Source organism: Mastomys coucha, unplaced genomic scaffold (genome assembly GCF_008632895.1).
Source record: "Mastomys coucha isolate ucsf_1 unplaced genomic scaffold, UCSF_Mcou_1 pScaffold18, whole genome shotgun sequence".
NCBI lineage: Eukaryota > Metazoa > Chordata > Mammalia > Rodentia > Muridae > Mastomys > Mastomys coucha.
In genome coordinates this window covers 94,051,289-94,068,974 of record NW_022196900.1, presented here as the reverse complement: position 1 = coordinate 94,068,974, position 17,686 = coordinate 94,051,289, and the positions used below count along the sequence as shown (strand labels likewise).

The window sequence follows — 17,686 nt, the reverse complement described above, 5'->3', positions numbered from 1 at the left end:
GCATTTTTGCACTGAAACTGGACAGCCATGGCCTCTTCTGATCATGCTAAAATAACTACAGGAGAGGTGGCAACTGCCAGGTGAGACCAAGGTCTAATCCAAGTTCTGCCTCAAGAAACTCAACATGAGTGTGAGCAAGTCCCTTAAACTCTCTATGCTTCAGATCTTTAATTTGCAAAATGAAGGTAATAATACCTGCCTTCTACCTACCTCACAGAGATGTTGCTGAGTGTAAAAGATAAGATATGTGAAGCATTTTGAGCTTTTTGGAAGAAAAGAGATATAGAAAAGTTAATTGTACATCCAAACAATATATAAGAGGAGACCATTAGACATGGAACAGGTAAAATGGCTGGCGCATCCTACAAGGGCTCAGCAGAGCACAGGCTAGGCTGTAGTTCAATGTAAACAACTTGTATAACATGAGGAAGCCCTGGGCCAGAATCCCCAGCATCACCAATAAATAAACAAGAAAGCCAAACTGTAACACACGAGCCTTTGTGAGGCACAGTCCAGTGGGAAAGTGACAGCTCTGATCGTGTGCCCCGCCCACATTCAATCCTGAGTATTAGTCTTGCCCTGAACTCCCAAATCAGATCACAGCTCAATTATACTCAAAACATCTCCCCAATTTTGGGCTGTCAATCAGGTTTAGGCTAGGTATCAAAAGAACAGGGTGCTGGGGTGACCCTTATCTGAGAGAAATAAAGTTTCCAAGATGCTGCTATTTCCCAATACAGAGTCCATAAGTAAAGCTTTGAGTGATATTTAATATTAAGTTTTTCAAGGTGGGAGGGTTGATACAGGGTCCCATTTAAGGACTAATTCTCTAGGTGTCCTGTTTTTCCAGCTCTCAGGAGGAGGTGAACAGAGGACAATAACGTTTATTGATGATAAATAATAATAATAATAATAATAAACTAAATGAATTAATTTGGCTATCAAGATGCTCAGTCCCAGGAGACTGAGGCTAGAGGCTCACCATGCTTGAGGCCATCAGGGGCTACATGGTAAGTTCCAGACCAGCTTGAGCTAAGGTGAGACTTTGTCCCAAAGGACAAAAAGAACCTAACCACTATAAGCAGGGGGTCCTAGGATGACTAAAGATACACAAGGAGTACATACTGGGACTCAAAGAAGGTGGGTCAGAGTCAAACTGATCTACTACTAGACTCCCACTGAAAACTTCCAAATGACTTTTGTTTGCTATTTAGCTTTAAGTGATTATGAACTGATCTAAGATCCAAGGATGGGGAGCGTGGGGTAGTGTCACTTCTGACTTAGTTAAGAAGAGCAAGAAAAAGCAGAGGCTGTGCCCTGAGTTCTGAATGAACATCCTGCTTAATATCCTTACCCAAGGAAGTCTCCCGCTTGAGTCATTGTGCTAGGGCCCCAGAGGAGGGGTTAGCTGTAGTAACGTGGTAATGGCTCTCTCAGGGTCTAGCACTAGGAAAGAGTGTGTCCTCTAATCTTAGAACCAAGGCAGATGAGGCAGCAGGATTGCCATGAACTTAAGGCTTAAGGCCACTCTGAGCTACAGAGTTAAAACCATCTTGAAAAAAGTCAAAAACTCTAAGTGAGTTTAAAGCAAGGTTGAAAAACTAAAAATAAAAACCAATGGATTTTGAATACAACACAGTTAAGAGTCTGGAATAATAACAACATGAAAAATATAACTGTTATCTAGAAGTCAAGCATTTTTGATCTCTGTAAATAACAGAGGCAAGAGTTGGAGTTTCTGGTGAGACTTGGATTTTTAGGGCAGGTGACCTTTCAAAAGAATGCTCACAGGCTAAGATTTGCAAAACACTCTGGCTTTAGAACAAGGAATCTTTACTACATGAGACTTCTGATTGGCCAAGGTATAGAGATCATGGCATCATGAAGAGTGACTCATGACCAGGCTCTCTCCAGATCCAAGCACTCACTTCTCCCAAGGCCTTCACCTTCACTGCTCATGCCATTCTGTCTTGGGGCCCCAGTCCTTTTCCTTGTGTGCAGTACAGAAACTGACTCTGATTGGGATGCGGCCAACTCCTTTAAACAGAGGCTAGGAACTGAGTGATGTGCCTCCTGGGTCACTTCCTAAGAAGCACAGGTCAGTGACTCTTCTAGCCCTTAAACACAGTTCAAGAACCAAGTCACAAAGAATGAACTGAATCAAATTAAGCAGCAGTTTGGAATTCCCCTTTGGGTGCTAGGGTAGAAACCAGGGCCTATCTGTGTGAGCAATATGTTCTGACCTTGAGCTGGATCAGTCACGAGAGAAAACATCTAGAGACTTTTCATATAGACCTAGTGAATTAAAGTTAGCTTTGATTTAAAATAACACGAGGAATGGCAAATTAATTTAAAAAGGCAAAAATAACTCAGCATAATTATTCTTGAACACTTATGGCTTTTAAGTTCTGACACACTGCTCTCTTCCATATGTAGGAGTATGGTTGACTTTGTCACAAACAAGTCGCAGCCTCTGAGGGCAAAAGATAAATTCAAATAACACAAAAAGAACAACAGGTTGTGTAGTTAACTCTGAGCCAGAGGTGAGCTAGAAAAATTCCTACTTTTAGCTTAACATTTCTTATTAAAAACTGTCTACATGTATGCCAGTTAATACTCTTAGGGAACAAAGTGGTTTTAAAGAAACAGAGAGCCACAGAAACCCAGTCAGATCTTTAGAAACACTTTGTATCTCAAAGAAGAAAGAAAAAAAAAAAAAAAAAAAAAAAAAAAAAAAAAAAGACAAGGTTTCACTACATAGCCAAGGCTAGCCTGGAATGTTTGTTTGTTTGTTTTTTCCAGACAGGGTTTCTCTGTATAGCCCTGGCTGTCCTGAAACTCACTCTGTAGACTAGGCTGGCCTCGAACTCAGAAATCTGCCTGCCTCTGCTTCCCAAGTGCTCCCACCGCCACCACCACCCGGCTCGAATTTGTTATGTAGAGCAGGTTTGCCTTTATGTCACAGAGATTTGCCAGCCTCTGCAGGGATTAAAGACATACACCACCACACCTAGCAGTAAAAATATCCTGTTTTCCTTTTTTCTTCCATTCTATGTGTTTGTGCTGATAATGGGAGGCACACCAGCAAAGGTCAGAGAGCAGCCTCTAGGAGTCAGTTCTCTTCCACCATGTGTCCCAAAAATCAAACTCAAGGTTGGCAGGCTTGGTGGCAAGCACTTTTCCCCTAAGCTGCCTCACCAGCCCACAGTAAAAAAGTCTTCACAGGCCATGAGTGCAAAGTGCTAATGGAGGATTTCACTCCGTAACAGCCTCTCACTTTGAAAGCCTTGTCAAGGCATATGGGATACTGTCTAGTCACTGGCAGTTAGCACAATGACTTTAGAAAGGCTAAGCTGGCCTCTAAGAGGAAGAAATGGGTTTTTCATATACATTTTTGCAACAGGTAAAGATTAAAAGCACCACAGAACAAAACCCCAGGCATTCAATGGCAATAGCGTTGTCCTGGAATATCTCACAGACCAGCTCCAGCAGGCAACCTTTGGTACAGCTCCTTCACCTCCTCGTGCTTCGCTCTGCCTTTGTCCACACTCTGCCTGCGCATCTCGGCCATTTCAACACACCACTCCTCAAATTTGGAATTATCCCGATCTACCAGCTCTTGAAGAAAGGCTATCCAAAAGAGAAACACAAAAACCAACCTTAACCCCTTTTCCAAAAGACTAGAGTTCACCTTTTATGAGACTGAAGACAAGAAACCTAAGGAGGAATGAAGCCAGATGACCCACCCAGAATGCCCAGAAGCATCAAATGGCTCTACCAAATGGGACCCACCAGCTGTTCCAATTTCTTTTGTACTAGAACTTGAACAAAATTAAACCAAACTTCAGTCTAGGTTATCTTTTCCTTCTGACATTACTAAAGACTGCGTCAGCCTCTCTTTCTGTGGGGTGGGATAAGAGGATGGCCTAAGGCTCAGTCACTCCAAAGGCTGGGTAACTGGTAAAGGGGTGACCAGCACTTACTTTTCAGTAAAGTTTACAACACTGAACAGACCTGTCACAATGAGCAGTACAGTGGCAGTCTTAAATCAACCTGGAGTACAGAATTCCCGAAGGCATTCCCGAAGCAATCCAGGAAAAGTGGTTACCTGGGACTTGAACCACTGTGTGGTTCTTTTCCTGGGTTTGCAGCCTATAAACCAACATGTATGCATTTCGAGAGCAGTGAGTTCCTTTGCCACACTTGGGTTTACGGGTCTGGGATTTAGAAGGTTCTGCTGGGAAAAAGAAATTAAATACAACTTAATGAGATGGGTTAAGAGGTTTGGTGGGGGAGGGCAGTACATACACTATGACTTATATGGCTCAGTGAATAAAGATCGCACTGCACAACATGACCTGATCCCTTCCCCAGAGTCCACCTTTGAAAAGCTGGGTATGGTGGCACATACTTGCAATCCCAATGCTTAGGCTGTGGAGAGAGGCAGATCCCTGGGGATCACAGGCCCTAAACAACAAGCACCAAGCTATTTAGAGACCCTGTCTCAGAAAAACAAAATGGATGGTGCCCAGGAGACCCACACACAAACACGATTTCTAACAGCTGGGGAGCTGGCTCAGCTGTTAAGAGCACTATCTGCTCTAGCAGAAGTTGGGAGTTTTCAGCTCCCCGTACCCAAGTGGCAGCTCACAACCACATCACCTATGCTTCCAGTTCTGACATGCTTCTGGTTTCATGGGCACTAAGAGCATGCGGTGCACTTAGATAGCAAAGCACACACACTAAATCTAAAATAGCTGAAGATCTAAACCATTAAAAGGCCAGAGAAATGTAGTAGGTCCTTGGGAAGGGCAGATACTGTTTTATTTTGTGCATCTGTGCATGCATAAGGCACAGGCAGCACTGGTTTATAACCATCTCTAATGGAATCTGAAGCCCTCTTCTGGTGTGTCTAAAGACAGTGACAGTGTACTCATATAAATCTTTAAAAAGGGAGGGGGGAGGAAGGAGGAAGAAAAAAAAAATATTTAAAAAAAAAATTTCAACCCAGGGGCAGGCAGGAGTATTGCCACTGGAGAATTCAAGGCCAACCTGGGCCTGGTTCAAAACACCAAACTAAAAATTCTCAGTTCAGATGCCAGGAGGAGAAGTACTGAAGACCACTGGCCACAGGCAGAGAAAGCTGCTAGGTGATAGCTGAGGCGGTGAAGAGCGAGCTGGCACGAGACTGGCTCACAATAGTGTCTCTGCTATAGTCAGTATGTCTTCCCCTTGGGAGGAGGATGACGTAATCTCCCTCTAACAAATAATGTCCTCCTGCTCAGCCAGCTTCCCTTCCCTGCCAGGGAATGAACCCTCTAACTGACACTGACTCCTCGGCCTACATGCTTTCACTCCTGTGGCAAAATATACTTGGTTATCCTTAAAGCTGGAACTGCTACAGTGATTCCTGGCTGTGTTAAATAGCCCTAATAACCCTTAATCCTGGGCCAGGACACTATCAAAGATTGTGATTGCTAGTAAATAAATTTATACTTAATCCAGGCATAGTGGTGCATGCCTTTAATCCAGTACTCACGATCAAGGTTAGCCTGGTCTCTATATAGGAAGTTCCAGGACAGCCAGGGATACATACATAACATACATAGTGAGACCCTGTCTTTAAAAAAAAAAAAAAAAAAAAAGCCGGGCAGTGGTGGCGCACACTTTTAATCCCAGCACTTGGGAGGCAGAGGCAGGTGGATTTCTAAGTTCGAGTCCAACCTGGTCTACAGAGTGAGTTCCAGAACAGCCAGGGCTATACAGAATAACAGTCTCAAATACCAAACAAACAAACAAACAAACAAAAAAAACCAAAAAACAAAAAAAACAAAAACAAACCCAACAACAACAAAATTTATATTTGAAAAGGGCACTCACAACTTAAAGATTTTACCTAGATCTTCCTCAATCCCTAGCTGCAGCTTCTTCCCCTCCATCTTCTCTATGTCCTCGTCATTGAACTTGTACCACTCTCCAGACTGAGGGTCTTTCACGTGGGCGATGTAGTGGCCAGAATAGGCACTGACTCCTCTGTGGATGAGGACTGCACTGAGCTCGTACACAAAGGGCCCGCCTGCAGACAGGAGTAAGAACAGCTTTAGACGACAGCATGCCTCCTAGCTTGAGCATAAACTACGATCACTGCAATGCTTTAAGTATCCGACAAAATATAAACAATATACCTAAGAGCCAGGCACAGTGGTTGCACCCCCCACCACTCAGCACCCCAAAGACTGGATAAGAGGACCAACAAATGCAAGGCACAGCCAAACCACTCAAATGGGCAAAAAGCCACCCACCTAGGATGATAAGATGTTTACAAAATATAGGTTCCTTTTAAAGCAAAACAAAACAAAACAAAACAAAAAACAGTATGACAACTCAATCGGAGGTTAGCCCAAGTTGGAGGACGGTGTGGGCTACCTGGTAGATTCTAGGCAAGAATGGAATACAGGTAAGAAATGTCCCAACATGACCAAAATACAAAACAGAACAGAGAGTAAAATCTTTTGGTTTTGACACAAGTTTTCCCTATGTGGTCTTGTCTTACTTGGAACACAGCTATGCAGAGACAGCACTTAAACTCATAGCAATCCACCTGCCTCTGCTTCTTGAATGTTGGGAAAATAAGTATGTACTATCATGAACAGCTCAATAAAACTTTCTAAAGTTTGGAAAAAGTAGTTGGGTGTTGTAGTTTCCATCTTTAATCCTGAAACTGGGGAGGCAAAGAAGCAGGAGGGTCTCTATAATTCCAAAACTAGCCTGGTATCTACAGAGTGAGCTCCAGTGCAGTCAGGGCTACAGACTGTAACCCTAGTGCAAAAGAAAAAGACAAGGAGCAGCCGACAACCTCAATGGGACCTATGGTAAGGAGGAGCCAACTCGACCTTCACACACGCACCCTGGCATGTATAAATGCATACACACACAAAATATTTTTTAAAGGCAAAGTCTGGGTGGTATGCCTGTAATCCCAGTGCCCTAGAGATGGGAACAGGTAGACTCCTGAGGCTCAACTAGCCTAACCGACAAAGTCCAATGAGAGCATGCTGCAAAATAAAAGGAGAGAGGGACTGGACAGGGGCTCAGAGGTTAAAAGCACTGACTGCTCTCCCAGAGGTCCTGAGTTCAAATCCCAGCAACCACATGGTGGCTCATAACCACCCACAATGAGATCTAACTCCCTCTTCTGGAGTGTCTGAAGAAAGTGACACACTCTTCTCTCTTTCTTTCTTTTTGAAAGATTTATTTATTTATTATATGTAAGTACACTTGCAGCTGTCTTTAGACACCCCAGAAAAGGGTATCAGATCTCATTTTGGATGTGAGCCACCATGTGGTTGCTAGAATTTGAACTCAGGACCTTCAGAAGAGCAGTCAGTGCTCTTAACCGCTGAGCCATCTCTTCAGCCCTGACACACTCTCTTAAAATAAATAAATCTTAAAAAATAAATAAATAAATCTTTTAAAAAGAGGAGGAGGGAGTGGGGAGGAGAGCACTTGACCTCCACATACATGCACACATACCCACAGGAACAGACATGAGTGCGCACACACACAGATACACATACTCTTAAAGATGATTCTAAAGCTGAACTTCCTAGCATGTGCCTGTAAATCCTAGCACTGGGAGACAGCCTGGGTTAAACTGTAAGACCTTTCTTTAGAACAAAAGGGCTCAAGAAATGGTTCAGTAATCCGAGCACTTAGGAGGCAGAGGCAGGCGGATTTCTGAGTTCGAGGCCAGCATTGTCTACAGAGTGAGTTCCAGGACAGCCAGGGGCTATACAGAGAAACCCTGTCTCGAAAAACCAAAAAAAAGAAAAAAAAGAAAAACCAAAAGAAAAGAAAAAAAAAAACAAGAAAGAAAAGCAGCAGAAAAAAAGAGAAAGAAATTTCATGGTCTCAGATAGACCCACAAGTTCCTAGTTCTGGGTGGTCCTCAAACATTACACTCTGTGATGGCATCTAAATAGAAAGTGTCCCAGACATAAACCTAAGGGTCTTATTGGGAAAGCCACATGTGTCCCACTCTAGAGAAATCTCTTTACAGGTTTCTGCTAAACAGAAGCCAGTGTGCCCAAGGTACCAGGGCCAGAAGACACAATGGCACCATTTCCACACTGCTGGTCACGAACTGAAGTACCCTTGCACCCTTACAGAAACAAGGGGCTTGAAAATGGAAGTGAAGGGCAGAGACCTGTCAAGATGCAAGACAAGGTAATGAACTATAGGCGTGAAAACCCCTGAGCAGCTAGGAAGGAACCAGCAGAAGAGGGAGCACAATGTGAGGGAGGACAATGGGGAAGGGAGTGACTGAGAATTAAACAGCTACAAAAGAAAGAAACTCACTAATGTGTATGCTAACCAAACTTTAATTTAAAAAGGGATGGGCTCTGTGACAGTAAATATGAAACAGAAGAATAAATCAGTAATCACATCAAACAGAAATGGACTAGTGAATCCAGATGAAAGTTCACGATGTCCAATTAGACCTTTTGTGTGTTGTGTTGTCTGAAACCTACTGTACCACTGTCTACTTTGAGAGAGACACCTGGGATGGTGTTTTCTCCAGGCACCCACCCCACCCAGAGCAGCAGCACAGCAGGATTAATTACATGTTATCTTTGCCTGGCAATTATATCCCAGGAGGCAAAAAGAGAAAACTCAACTATCAAGTTCAGGGAAATGCTTAACAGAAAAAAAAAAAGGTTATTACGGTGATGCTGAATGGACGGGAGGGATAAGAGGCCAATTTGTAAGCGCCCAGTGGACCTTAGGTTGCTGGGGTGGTGTTCCCCCCTTTTGGGTGGTTCATGCAGATGTTCACTTTTACAGTATGCAAACCACACTTCCATTTTGAACTTTAAAAGGAGATTGGGCAGGATTCAGTGAGACACAGAAAATTTAAGTGTGTTAAATCTTACAAATGAAAGTAACTTCTTGTCAAAAAGCTGCTGTTCAGAGACTACAAACAAGAATTCAAGGAACACTGCATCTGTGCACATGGAGAAAGCAACAGGCCGTGGTTGCACCTCAAGCTAACAACAGTCACAGCTCCGTAGCAACAGTACCTTTGTGCTCCACATAAGGCTCCATATCTAGAGTCTCCGAGAAGCCGATATAAGCATTGAGCTTCTTCTTGTGTCCAGTTTGCCTGCCATGAAGAAGATAGACAGTCAAACCATCAAGAACGTGTGTGTGCGCACACACTGCCAGATCCTGGACAAGCTCCACAGCAGCCAGACTCCAACCAGAAGTCTACTGAGTTAGTATACACAGGCAAAGGCCGAACCCCTGTGCAAAGGGACCCAATGCCCTCTTCTGGTGTGTCTGAAGACAGCTACAGTGATATAATAAATGAATAAATCTTTAAAAAAAAAAAAGCTGGGCGGTGGTGGCGCACGCCTTTAATCCCAGCACTTGGAGGCAGAGGCAGGTGGATTTCTGAGTTCGAGGCCAGCCTGGTCTACAGAGTGAGTTCCAGGACAGCCAGGGCTACACAGAGAAACCCTGTCTTGGGAAAAAAAAAAAAAAAAAGCTTAAGACTAGCAGTGGTTACAAACACACATTCTCTTTACATCTCCAGCTTAGCCAGATACAACCGGCCTCTGAAGAATTTACTGTACCACTGCTGGGATGCACCATTTGAACATGTTTGGTTTGCATTATTCAATTTTCTTTTTCTCCTTCTCTCTTCAGCCCTGCCTTCTCTGGCCCAAAGATGTATTTACATGAGTACACTGTAGATGTCTTAAGACACTCTAGTGCTCGCCTCGGCAGCACATAAACTAAAATTGGAACGATACAGAGAAGATTAGCATGGCCCCTGCGCAAGGATGACACACAAATTCGTGAAGCGTCCCATATTTTAAAAAAAAGAAGGGGCTGGTGAGATGGCTCAGCAGGGAAGAGCACCGACTGCTCTTCAGAAGATCATGAGTTCAAATCCCAGCAACCACATGGTGGCTCACAACCACCTGTAATGAGATCTGATACCCTCTTCTGGTGCGTCTGAAGACAGCAAAAGTGTACCTACATATAATAAATAAATAAATCTTTAAAAAAAAAAGAAAAAAAAAGAAAAGACAAGACATTCCAGAAGAGGGCATCAGATCTCATTATGGATGGTTGTGAGCAACCATGTGGTTGGGATTTGAACTCAGGACCTTTGGAAGAGCAGTCAAAACTCTTAACCGCTGAGCCATCTCTCCAGCCCGTATTATTCAATTTTTAATTTTGTAGGGGCTCTGGATGAACTTTGGTATTGTTATTCTTACTGTATTCTGTAAACATTTTCTACTTTACCTGGTAATTGGTTTAATAAAGAGCTAATAGCCAAAAGCTAAACAGGAAAGGGAAGGCAAGACTTCTAAGCTGCGAGAGGGTACAGCAGGCCTGGTGACATGATGTGCACTGGAGTGGTCAGGCTAAGTTAGATGAGTCAGCTGGGAGGGAGCCTGAACCAAAACCTAAGGTATAGTAAGTCTCTGTGTCATTATTCATCTGCTGGTGGGTCCAACCCAGTCCAGCAATACACCATCATGAAATATGTTTGGAAGAGCCAAAGGCTCCATGTAAGCCATCCTACCATCGTCTTCTCTGCCCACACAGACTCACCTGTCAAACACAAAACGCATCAGCTGCAAGTTCAGAGTGCAAGGGAGGCTCAGAAGTCGGATTTTCCGTGTAGCATTCTGTTTGCTTTGACAGTTTTCACAGAAGTATCGATTGTCTCCTTCTAATCTTTCTTCCTGATTAGGAATTAGTTAGGAAGGGTGTGAAGAAATTGTGGAACACTTGGTGTAAAGCACTACTCTGTGAGTTAGTAGCTTCCATCAAACTGTGGGCTCCACCCTCCTCCACCCTCCACCCTTCTCCTCCCCGCCAACCCCACAGGCCCTCTGCAGCTTCCCCAGACAGCTGTTGCTTCTCCCTTATTACTTCAGATGTCAGGGCAACAAAAGTAGCTCTAGTTCTTCCCCTCCTTTATAAAATCCTCATTTCTCCCCCTTCAAGTGAGACATGTTTAACACCAAGCTCTGTGTGTGTGTGTGTGTGTGTGTGTGTGTGTGTGTGTGTGTGTGTGTGTGTGTGTGTGTGTGTGTGTGTGTGTGTGTGGCCGAGCAAGCTCTCTACTACTGAGCTACAGGTCAGACCAAACTCGTTATGCAACATGAACAGTCTCTCCCTAAAGTAGCTGAAGCTGGTTTTAAACTCCTGACTCTTGGCCGGGCAGTGGTGGCGCACACCTTTAATCACAGCACTTGGGAGGCAGAGGCAGGCGGATCTCTGAGTTCAAGGCCAGCCTGGTCCACAGAGTGAGTTCCAGGACAGCCAGGGCTACACAGAGAAACCCTGTCTCAAAAAAACAAACAAAACAAAACAAAACCACCCCAACTCTCCTGTTCACCTCAGTATTCAGGTCTATCCTCACCTCACCTCACCAGCCTTCTCAACCCCCACCCTTCTCAGTCTTCTTTCATCTTAGCAAAGACATTCTTCCAATTCATCAAGCCACAGAACCTAAAAGCCCTTGGCTTTCACCTTCATACTCACTGTGTAAGTTTGACTGACTCTACCCTGAAAACAGAAAAGCCAGCCAGCCAGCTGGTATTCCTCAACACTTCATCAATACTTCAGATAACCCTCGGTCCTGGCAGCCTCGCCCTTCAGCCTCTTCTCAAGAGACAGCACTTGCAGTCATCCTTTGAGAACGTGCCACCGGCCCATGCCCACAACTAGGATGGCCCCTGAGTCTCACTTGATGGACAAGTCAGACTTCTAACCAGGCTTCTCTGCCATGACCATCACTCTTCATGAACTCAAGCACTAAGGCACACACAGCTTCCTGTCCTCAAACCGCAGGCCCAGTCCCACCTCTGCTCAGCCTTCAGTGACTCAGATGCCCAGACACCCTTCTCCTGCTTTGCTGTAAAGCACACAGGGCTGTAGCCAGCCCCGCCCTAAGTTACTCTTCTCCGCAGCACTGTTGAGGGCCACTCCACAATCGATTTTGTGCATCTAGTGAGCCTCTGGTAGCCACAGCCCTGCACTGCAACCTCCACTGAAGTAGACTTTGCATTGCCATCATGCTTAATACAACTAAGTGAACACTCAGGAGGTCTTTAGCTGGATAAACCCAAAGTGATTAATGGCTTCCGACAGCTAATGTGTATGAGAGAGTATGCAAGCTCAACACTGTTTAAAGACAGGAAGTTGTGTGCTCCCAGCTCACCGACCGCACTCCTCAGAGCAGCTCCACAGAAGGGAGCTACCTCTACCTCTGCAGAGCTCAGCATATATAAAAAGCAGAGGCATGGCGGGAGGGGCACATGCTACCTATGACCATACACACAGCCCTCTACACACAGCACACGGGGCTATACACACAGCCCTCTACACACAGCACACGGGGCTATACACACAGCCCTCTACACACAGCACACGGGGCTATACACACACACCTCTACACACAGCACACGGGGCTATACACACACACCTCTACACACAGCACACAGGGCTATACACACACACCTCTACACACAGCACACGGGGCTATACACACACACCTCTACACACAGCACACGGGGCTATATACACACACCTCTACACACACAGCACACGGGGCTAGACTTAAGGTGCAGACTGGTTTGGTACTCTACGGTTCCTTCTGGACCTTTACAAAAACAACGACTGCTTATTTGAAAAAAATCTCCAATAACAGATGTACCTATGAATCAAAATGCCACCCAAAATGGAACAGAGCCACCAGGGAGCAGAAACTATGCATGCTGACATGCAAGTACCTTCAGGAACTCAGAGATGCAGTCTGTTAACTGCTTGTGGCCTTGGATATTTAACTCCAGTTCATAGAACTTCGATACAAGCTTAGACTCTCGGCCACACTGATTGCACCTGCAATGAACCAATGAACACTGAGATGAGAGTAAGAAGAGCAGCGGCTGTCACTGCAGCACACATCCTACTCCAGCAGTTCTCAACCTGGGCACTCAGAGGCCAAAGAGCCTTTGTGGCAGATATTTACATTATGATTCATGACAGCCCCAAAGTCATAATCATAAAGTAGCAAGGAGATAATTTTATGGTTGGGGTCATCATGACATAAGGAGCTATATTAAAGGGTCAAAACATTAGGAAGGTTGAGAACCACTGCTCTTGACAGAGGGGAGGGAGTGCTTATAACATTCATTATTTTGTTACAGAAACTGTAGCACATAAATTACCTGCAAAATAAAAACAGAACTTGACCAGGGAATCAGACTCTCTTGGATGAGAGCCTCCCCAAGCAGTGTCCAACATGTTTGCTAGCCAGTTCCGACCTCACATCTCAGCCCACACTACACAGCCATAGGACTTTGCAGCACCTGAACACTCAACTGCAATTGGCAAGGTAGCTGCTTCAACATGTTCCCATGGAAATGTACTGCTATAAATACCTCGGGTGCCGTGACAACCCACCACCTTGATAACCTGAGACTGAAAGGAAGGGTAATGGCAGGAGAGTTGCGGTAGACTCACACAGTCACATAGGCATACTCCCCACAGAACTGCTGCTGCACGACGTTCCGAACATCCGGGTTCTTCTGTTTAGACAAAGTGTCTTCCAACAGTGACATAAAGAGCTTGGAAAACTCTTGTGCATCCTACAGTTTAAATTAATGGGAAAAAAAAGTTGTATCTTGCTTCCTGACTTCTAATGCAAATACTACTCAGAAACCACCTGTATTTTCAACTTAGCATTTCTCAAAGACTACAGCTATATTCCATCAGTCCCACAAATCAGTTTTAAGAAATAGTTGACAAAGCTGGAAAGATGGCTCAGTGGCCTTCTTCTGGTGTGTCTGAAGACAGCTACAGTGTACTCATATGAATAAATAAATAAATAAATCCTTTAAAGAAAGAAAGAAAGAGAAAGGAAAGAAAGAATGAAGGAAGGAATAGTTGACAGGTTGGAGAAATGGCTGCTCTGGTACAAGATCCAGGTTTGGTTCCCAGCACCTACACAGTAACTCAGAGCTATATCTCTAACTCCAGTTCCAAAAGATTCAACACCTTTTAGCTCCTTCAGGGAAGGGGCACAAGACACACAGATATCCATACAGGCAAAACACCCAAACATTTAAAATAAATTAGAAACAAAACACAATTTTAAAAAAGAAAGAGAGAGAGAGCTGGAGAGATGGCTCAGGGGTTAAGAGCACTGACTGCTCTTCCAGAGGTCCTGAGTTCAAATCCCAGCAACCACATGGTGACTCACAACCATCTGTAAAGGGATCTGATGCCCTCTTCTGGTGTGTCTGGAGACAGCTACAGTGTACTCATACACATAAAATAAATAAATAAATAAATAAATAAATCTTTTAAAAAGAGAGAGAGAGCCGGGCGATGGTGTCACACGCCTTTAATCCCAGCACCTGGGAGGCAGAGGCAGGTGGATTTCTGAGTTCGAGGCCAGCCTGGTTTACAGAGTAAGTTCCAGGACAGCCAGGGCTACACAGAGAAACCCTGTCTCGAAAAAACCAAAAACAAACAAACAAACAAAAAACCAAATAAACAAAAGAAAAGAAAGAATAAAAGAAAAGTGGCAAGCATAATAAGGAATACACTGGTCAGCAAATAAAGGCACTAAAATTCAAAGCAGAATTTCTTTTAGAAGGATTATCAGTGTGTCCTGATAGTAAGTAGATGGGGCTGGCCTCACACTCAAGAGACATCCATCTGCCTCCCAAGCACTGGAATCTAAGGTCTGCCACCACACCAGGTCAACGTTACATTTTGACAAGCACCCTGCTTCACCCTCCCTAGAAGGGCTCTAAGGAGCACATGAGCACTGAGAAGATGAGGGGTAGGGTAGGGGATCCCAGCACTGAGGTTGTCCTCACCTGCTGCTGTCCAGTATCCAAGCCCAAGGCTTTAACAAATCCTGAAGGATCAATGTATCGTCTGTTACTGTTTTGCAACAAAGCAAACAAATACTGAAGATGCTCACAAATTGTCTGAGGCTCATAATCTATTAAAAGAAAAAAGCAAGTTTCATTTAAAATCAAAAAACAAAAGCAAACTACCTACTTCCAGCCAAGCACGGTGGTAAATGCTAATAATGAACTTTGTAGTTGTTGGAAATTGAACTCAGGACCTCTGAAGTGTGGTTAGAGCTCTTAACTGCTAAGCCATATCTCCAGCCCCTAAAATACTGTACTTTTATTTTATGTCTATGAGTGCTTTGGCTGGATATATGGTTGTGTTCCGTGTGTGTGCTTGATACTGGTAAAGGGCACTAGACTCCCTGGAGAGGAGTCACAGATACTGGAAACCTGAATCTGGGTCCATTACAATAGCAAGTGCTCTAAACTGTGGAACCAAAGAACAAATTTTTAAAAGATTTTTTTGGGGGGCGGGGGAGTGGGCAGGCAATGGCCTTAAACTCCTTGTATGCCTGAGGATGATCAGAAAATTTCACTAGAGAAGAATAATTTTTAAAAATCTTCACTTAGCCAGCCGGTGGTAGCGCTCGCCTTTAATCCCAGCACTTGGGAGGCAGAGGCAGACAGATTTCTGAGTTCGAGGCCAGCCTGGTCTACAGAGTGAGTTCCAGGACAGCTGTTTAGAGCATCACCCTTGGCATGGAACCAACACTCCGACTTCCTCCTTTGTAGCAGACTCGCTGGCGATACCCTAACAGGAAGCCCCTGCTCCCCATTCCCTACCGACCTTTTCCTCCACGGATACCATCTCCCTTCGGGTAGTCACTACAGGTGCTTGGGCATAAGTACAGTGCCTGCCGAAGCTCCAAGTTGAGGAACCACACCTGGAGAAAGGTGTTGACATAACAGGTGGCTCCCAGGTTAGTCAGGCCCACAAACGAATTCTACAGAAACAAAAAGTTACAGTAGCAACATTAGCCTGCACAAAACTAAAGATTTATAAAGAGTATTATTTTTAATTTACAGACTGAGGATTTTTAAGCCTGTCCTCGTCAGCTTGGCATGAGCACCTGACCGACCCCCTCTTAGCTGTTGGGGGCAGAACTTTTTCATGGAGGCCTTTTCTGTTTGACCACCATTGTAGCTGCCCAAAGTAGAAAAGACTTCAGAGAGCAACAAGGTTCATCTCTAGCATTACTGCCATCTCCGGCCTCCTAAACCTAAAAACTAGAATGGATGTTTCTAGAAGAGAATAGTGTGCAGCATGTGTGCACAGGCTTTACCTGATACTTAGTAGGAAAACAATGTGACTTCTAAAAGAGCTGCGAGACAGGAGAGGCAGGAAGGCCCTCCTATTTTAGAGATCTTGAATGGAAAACAAGTATCCCTTTTAATCCAGAAAATACCAATACAACACAGCCAACTGATGTATGCTGGGGTTGTTAGAAATATTAATGTGTATTTTTAAACTCTAGTGTACCATATATAAATGCAAACATATTATACAAGACAGACTACACCCTAGAAAGCAACGGGAAACCACTACAGCAACTTGTTGAAATAGTACCACTCCTTTAAAGATATTCTACGTTCTAAGCAAAACTTGCTTGGTTACAGAACACAGAAGCAGAGTACAAACCCAGGCCTCTGGCTGAAGACTTTCGTACTGTGATTACCTGCTTTCAAGTATGTGGGGGCTGTGGATGCAGCCTAGTGTATGTAGAGAGGATGACAAGCATGTGCTTGACCCTGGGTTTGATCCCTAACACAGATAAATAGTTTTCTACAATTATATCACTAGTGTGGCTTAAGTAGACTTTCTGAAATTTAAAAGCAAGAGTTCAAATGTATATGGCCATGTGGCTCCAGTCCTCTGACACCTACAGAGGTCTCTGAAATCATTCACATCTGTGGTAATTCACTTCTTTTCTTTCTTAAAAGGGAAGGAAGTTGTAGGGATGTGGTGCATGTGTGCTGTACCAGGTTTCTAATCATAGGTACTGAACAACAGTCAAAGTAACCGAGTCCTACCAACTGCAGCCACTCACCTTTTTTCTCCTCTCACAATTGGGATCATCAATGCTATGAAAACTATTCTCATCTATCTCTCCTAACCAAATGTGCTCGCCAATGCCAACCAAGCAATTCGGGTTTCCTCTGCAGTTTCTTCTACAAGGAGAGAAAAAGGAAGAATTACAGTTTAAAAAATACTCCCAGGAATTAAAAGTAAGGGGATTGAGCTGTTAAAATCATTTACACTCCCTAGTCCCCCCTCCTCAAGACAGGGTCTCTGTGTAGCCCTGGCTGTCCTGGAACTCAGACATCCTATCTGCCTCTGCCTCTGGAATGCTGTGGTTAAAGGTGTGTACCACCACTGCCTGGCTGGGATTAAGCTTTTCAAAAATGACAAACACGCCAGGCGGTGGCACACGCCTTTAATCCCAGCACTTGGGAGGCAGAGCGGATTTCTGAGTTCTAGGCCAGCCTGGTCTACAGAGTGAGTTCCAGGACAGCCAGGACTACACAGAGAAACCCTGTCTCGAAAAAAAACAAAAAAAAAAACAAACAAACAAAAAAAAAAAGACAAACACGGTGTGCAACATGGAGAACCATGTATTGGTGGTGTCACAGTGCTTCACAAGTGTAAATTTTAAAAGACTTAGTTCTAATAATTGATTCTTAAAAGGATTATGTGTTAAGATGAAGAAGTCAGGAAATAAACAAATAGTCGT

General features: G+C 44.2%; 1 protein-coding gene and 1 non-coding gene across 9 annotated transcripts in view; one reads left to right on the top strand and one right to left on the bottom strand.

The window, feature by feature from the left end:
• The window catches only part of Usp48 (ubiquitin specific peptidase 48), a 67,908-nt gene that overhangs the window by 39,922 nt on the left and 10,300 nt on the right, over positions 1-17,686 (bottom strand). For 4 of the 8 annotated variants that reach the window (XM_031379130.1, XM_031379125.1, XM_031379126.1 and 1 more), the window contains 10 exons: positions 17,003-17,123; positions 15,742-15,898; positions 14,913-15,040; positions 13,549-13,673; positions 12,816-12,924; positions 10,627-10,760; positions 9,081-9,163; positions 5,897-6,076; positions 4,109-4,237; positions 3,481-3,630 (listed from right to left, as the gene is read on the bottom strand). In XM_031379130.1, coding sequence (XP_031234990.1) covers positions 3,481-3,630; positions 4,109-4,237; positions 5,897-6,076; positions 9,081-9,163; positions 10,627-10,760; positions 12,816-12,924; positions 13,549-13,673; positions 14,913-15,040; positions 15,742-15,898; positions 17,003-17,123 — 1,316 coding nt within the window. Of the gene's footprint in view, positions 1-3,472; positions 3,631-4,108; positions 4,238-5,896; positions 6,077-9,080; positions 9,164-10,626; positions 10,761-12,815; positions 12,925-13,548; positions 13,674-14,912; positions 15,041-15,741; positions 15,899-17,002; positions 17,124-17,686 lie in introns of those variants that run through there. The other 4 variants (XM_031379127.1, XM_031379128.1, XM_031379131.1 and 1 more) reach the window with 2 other exon arrangements.
• Positions 9,774-9,880, top strand: LOC116097190. The gene has a single exon (XR_004121252.1). It is a non-coding gene; the product is annotated as a U6 spliceosomal RNA (small nuclear RNA).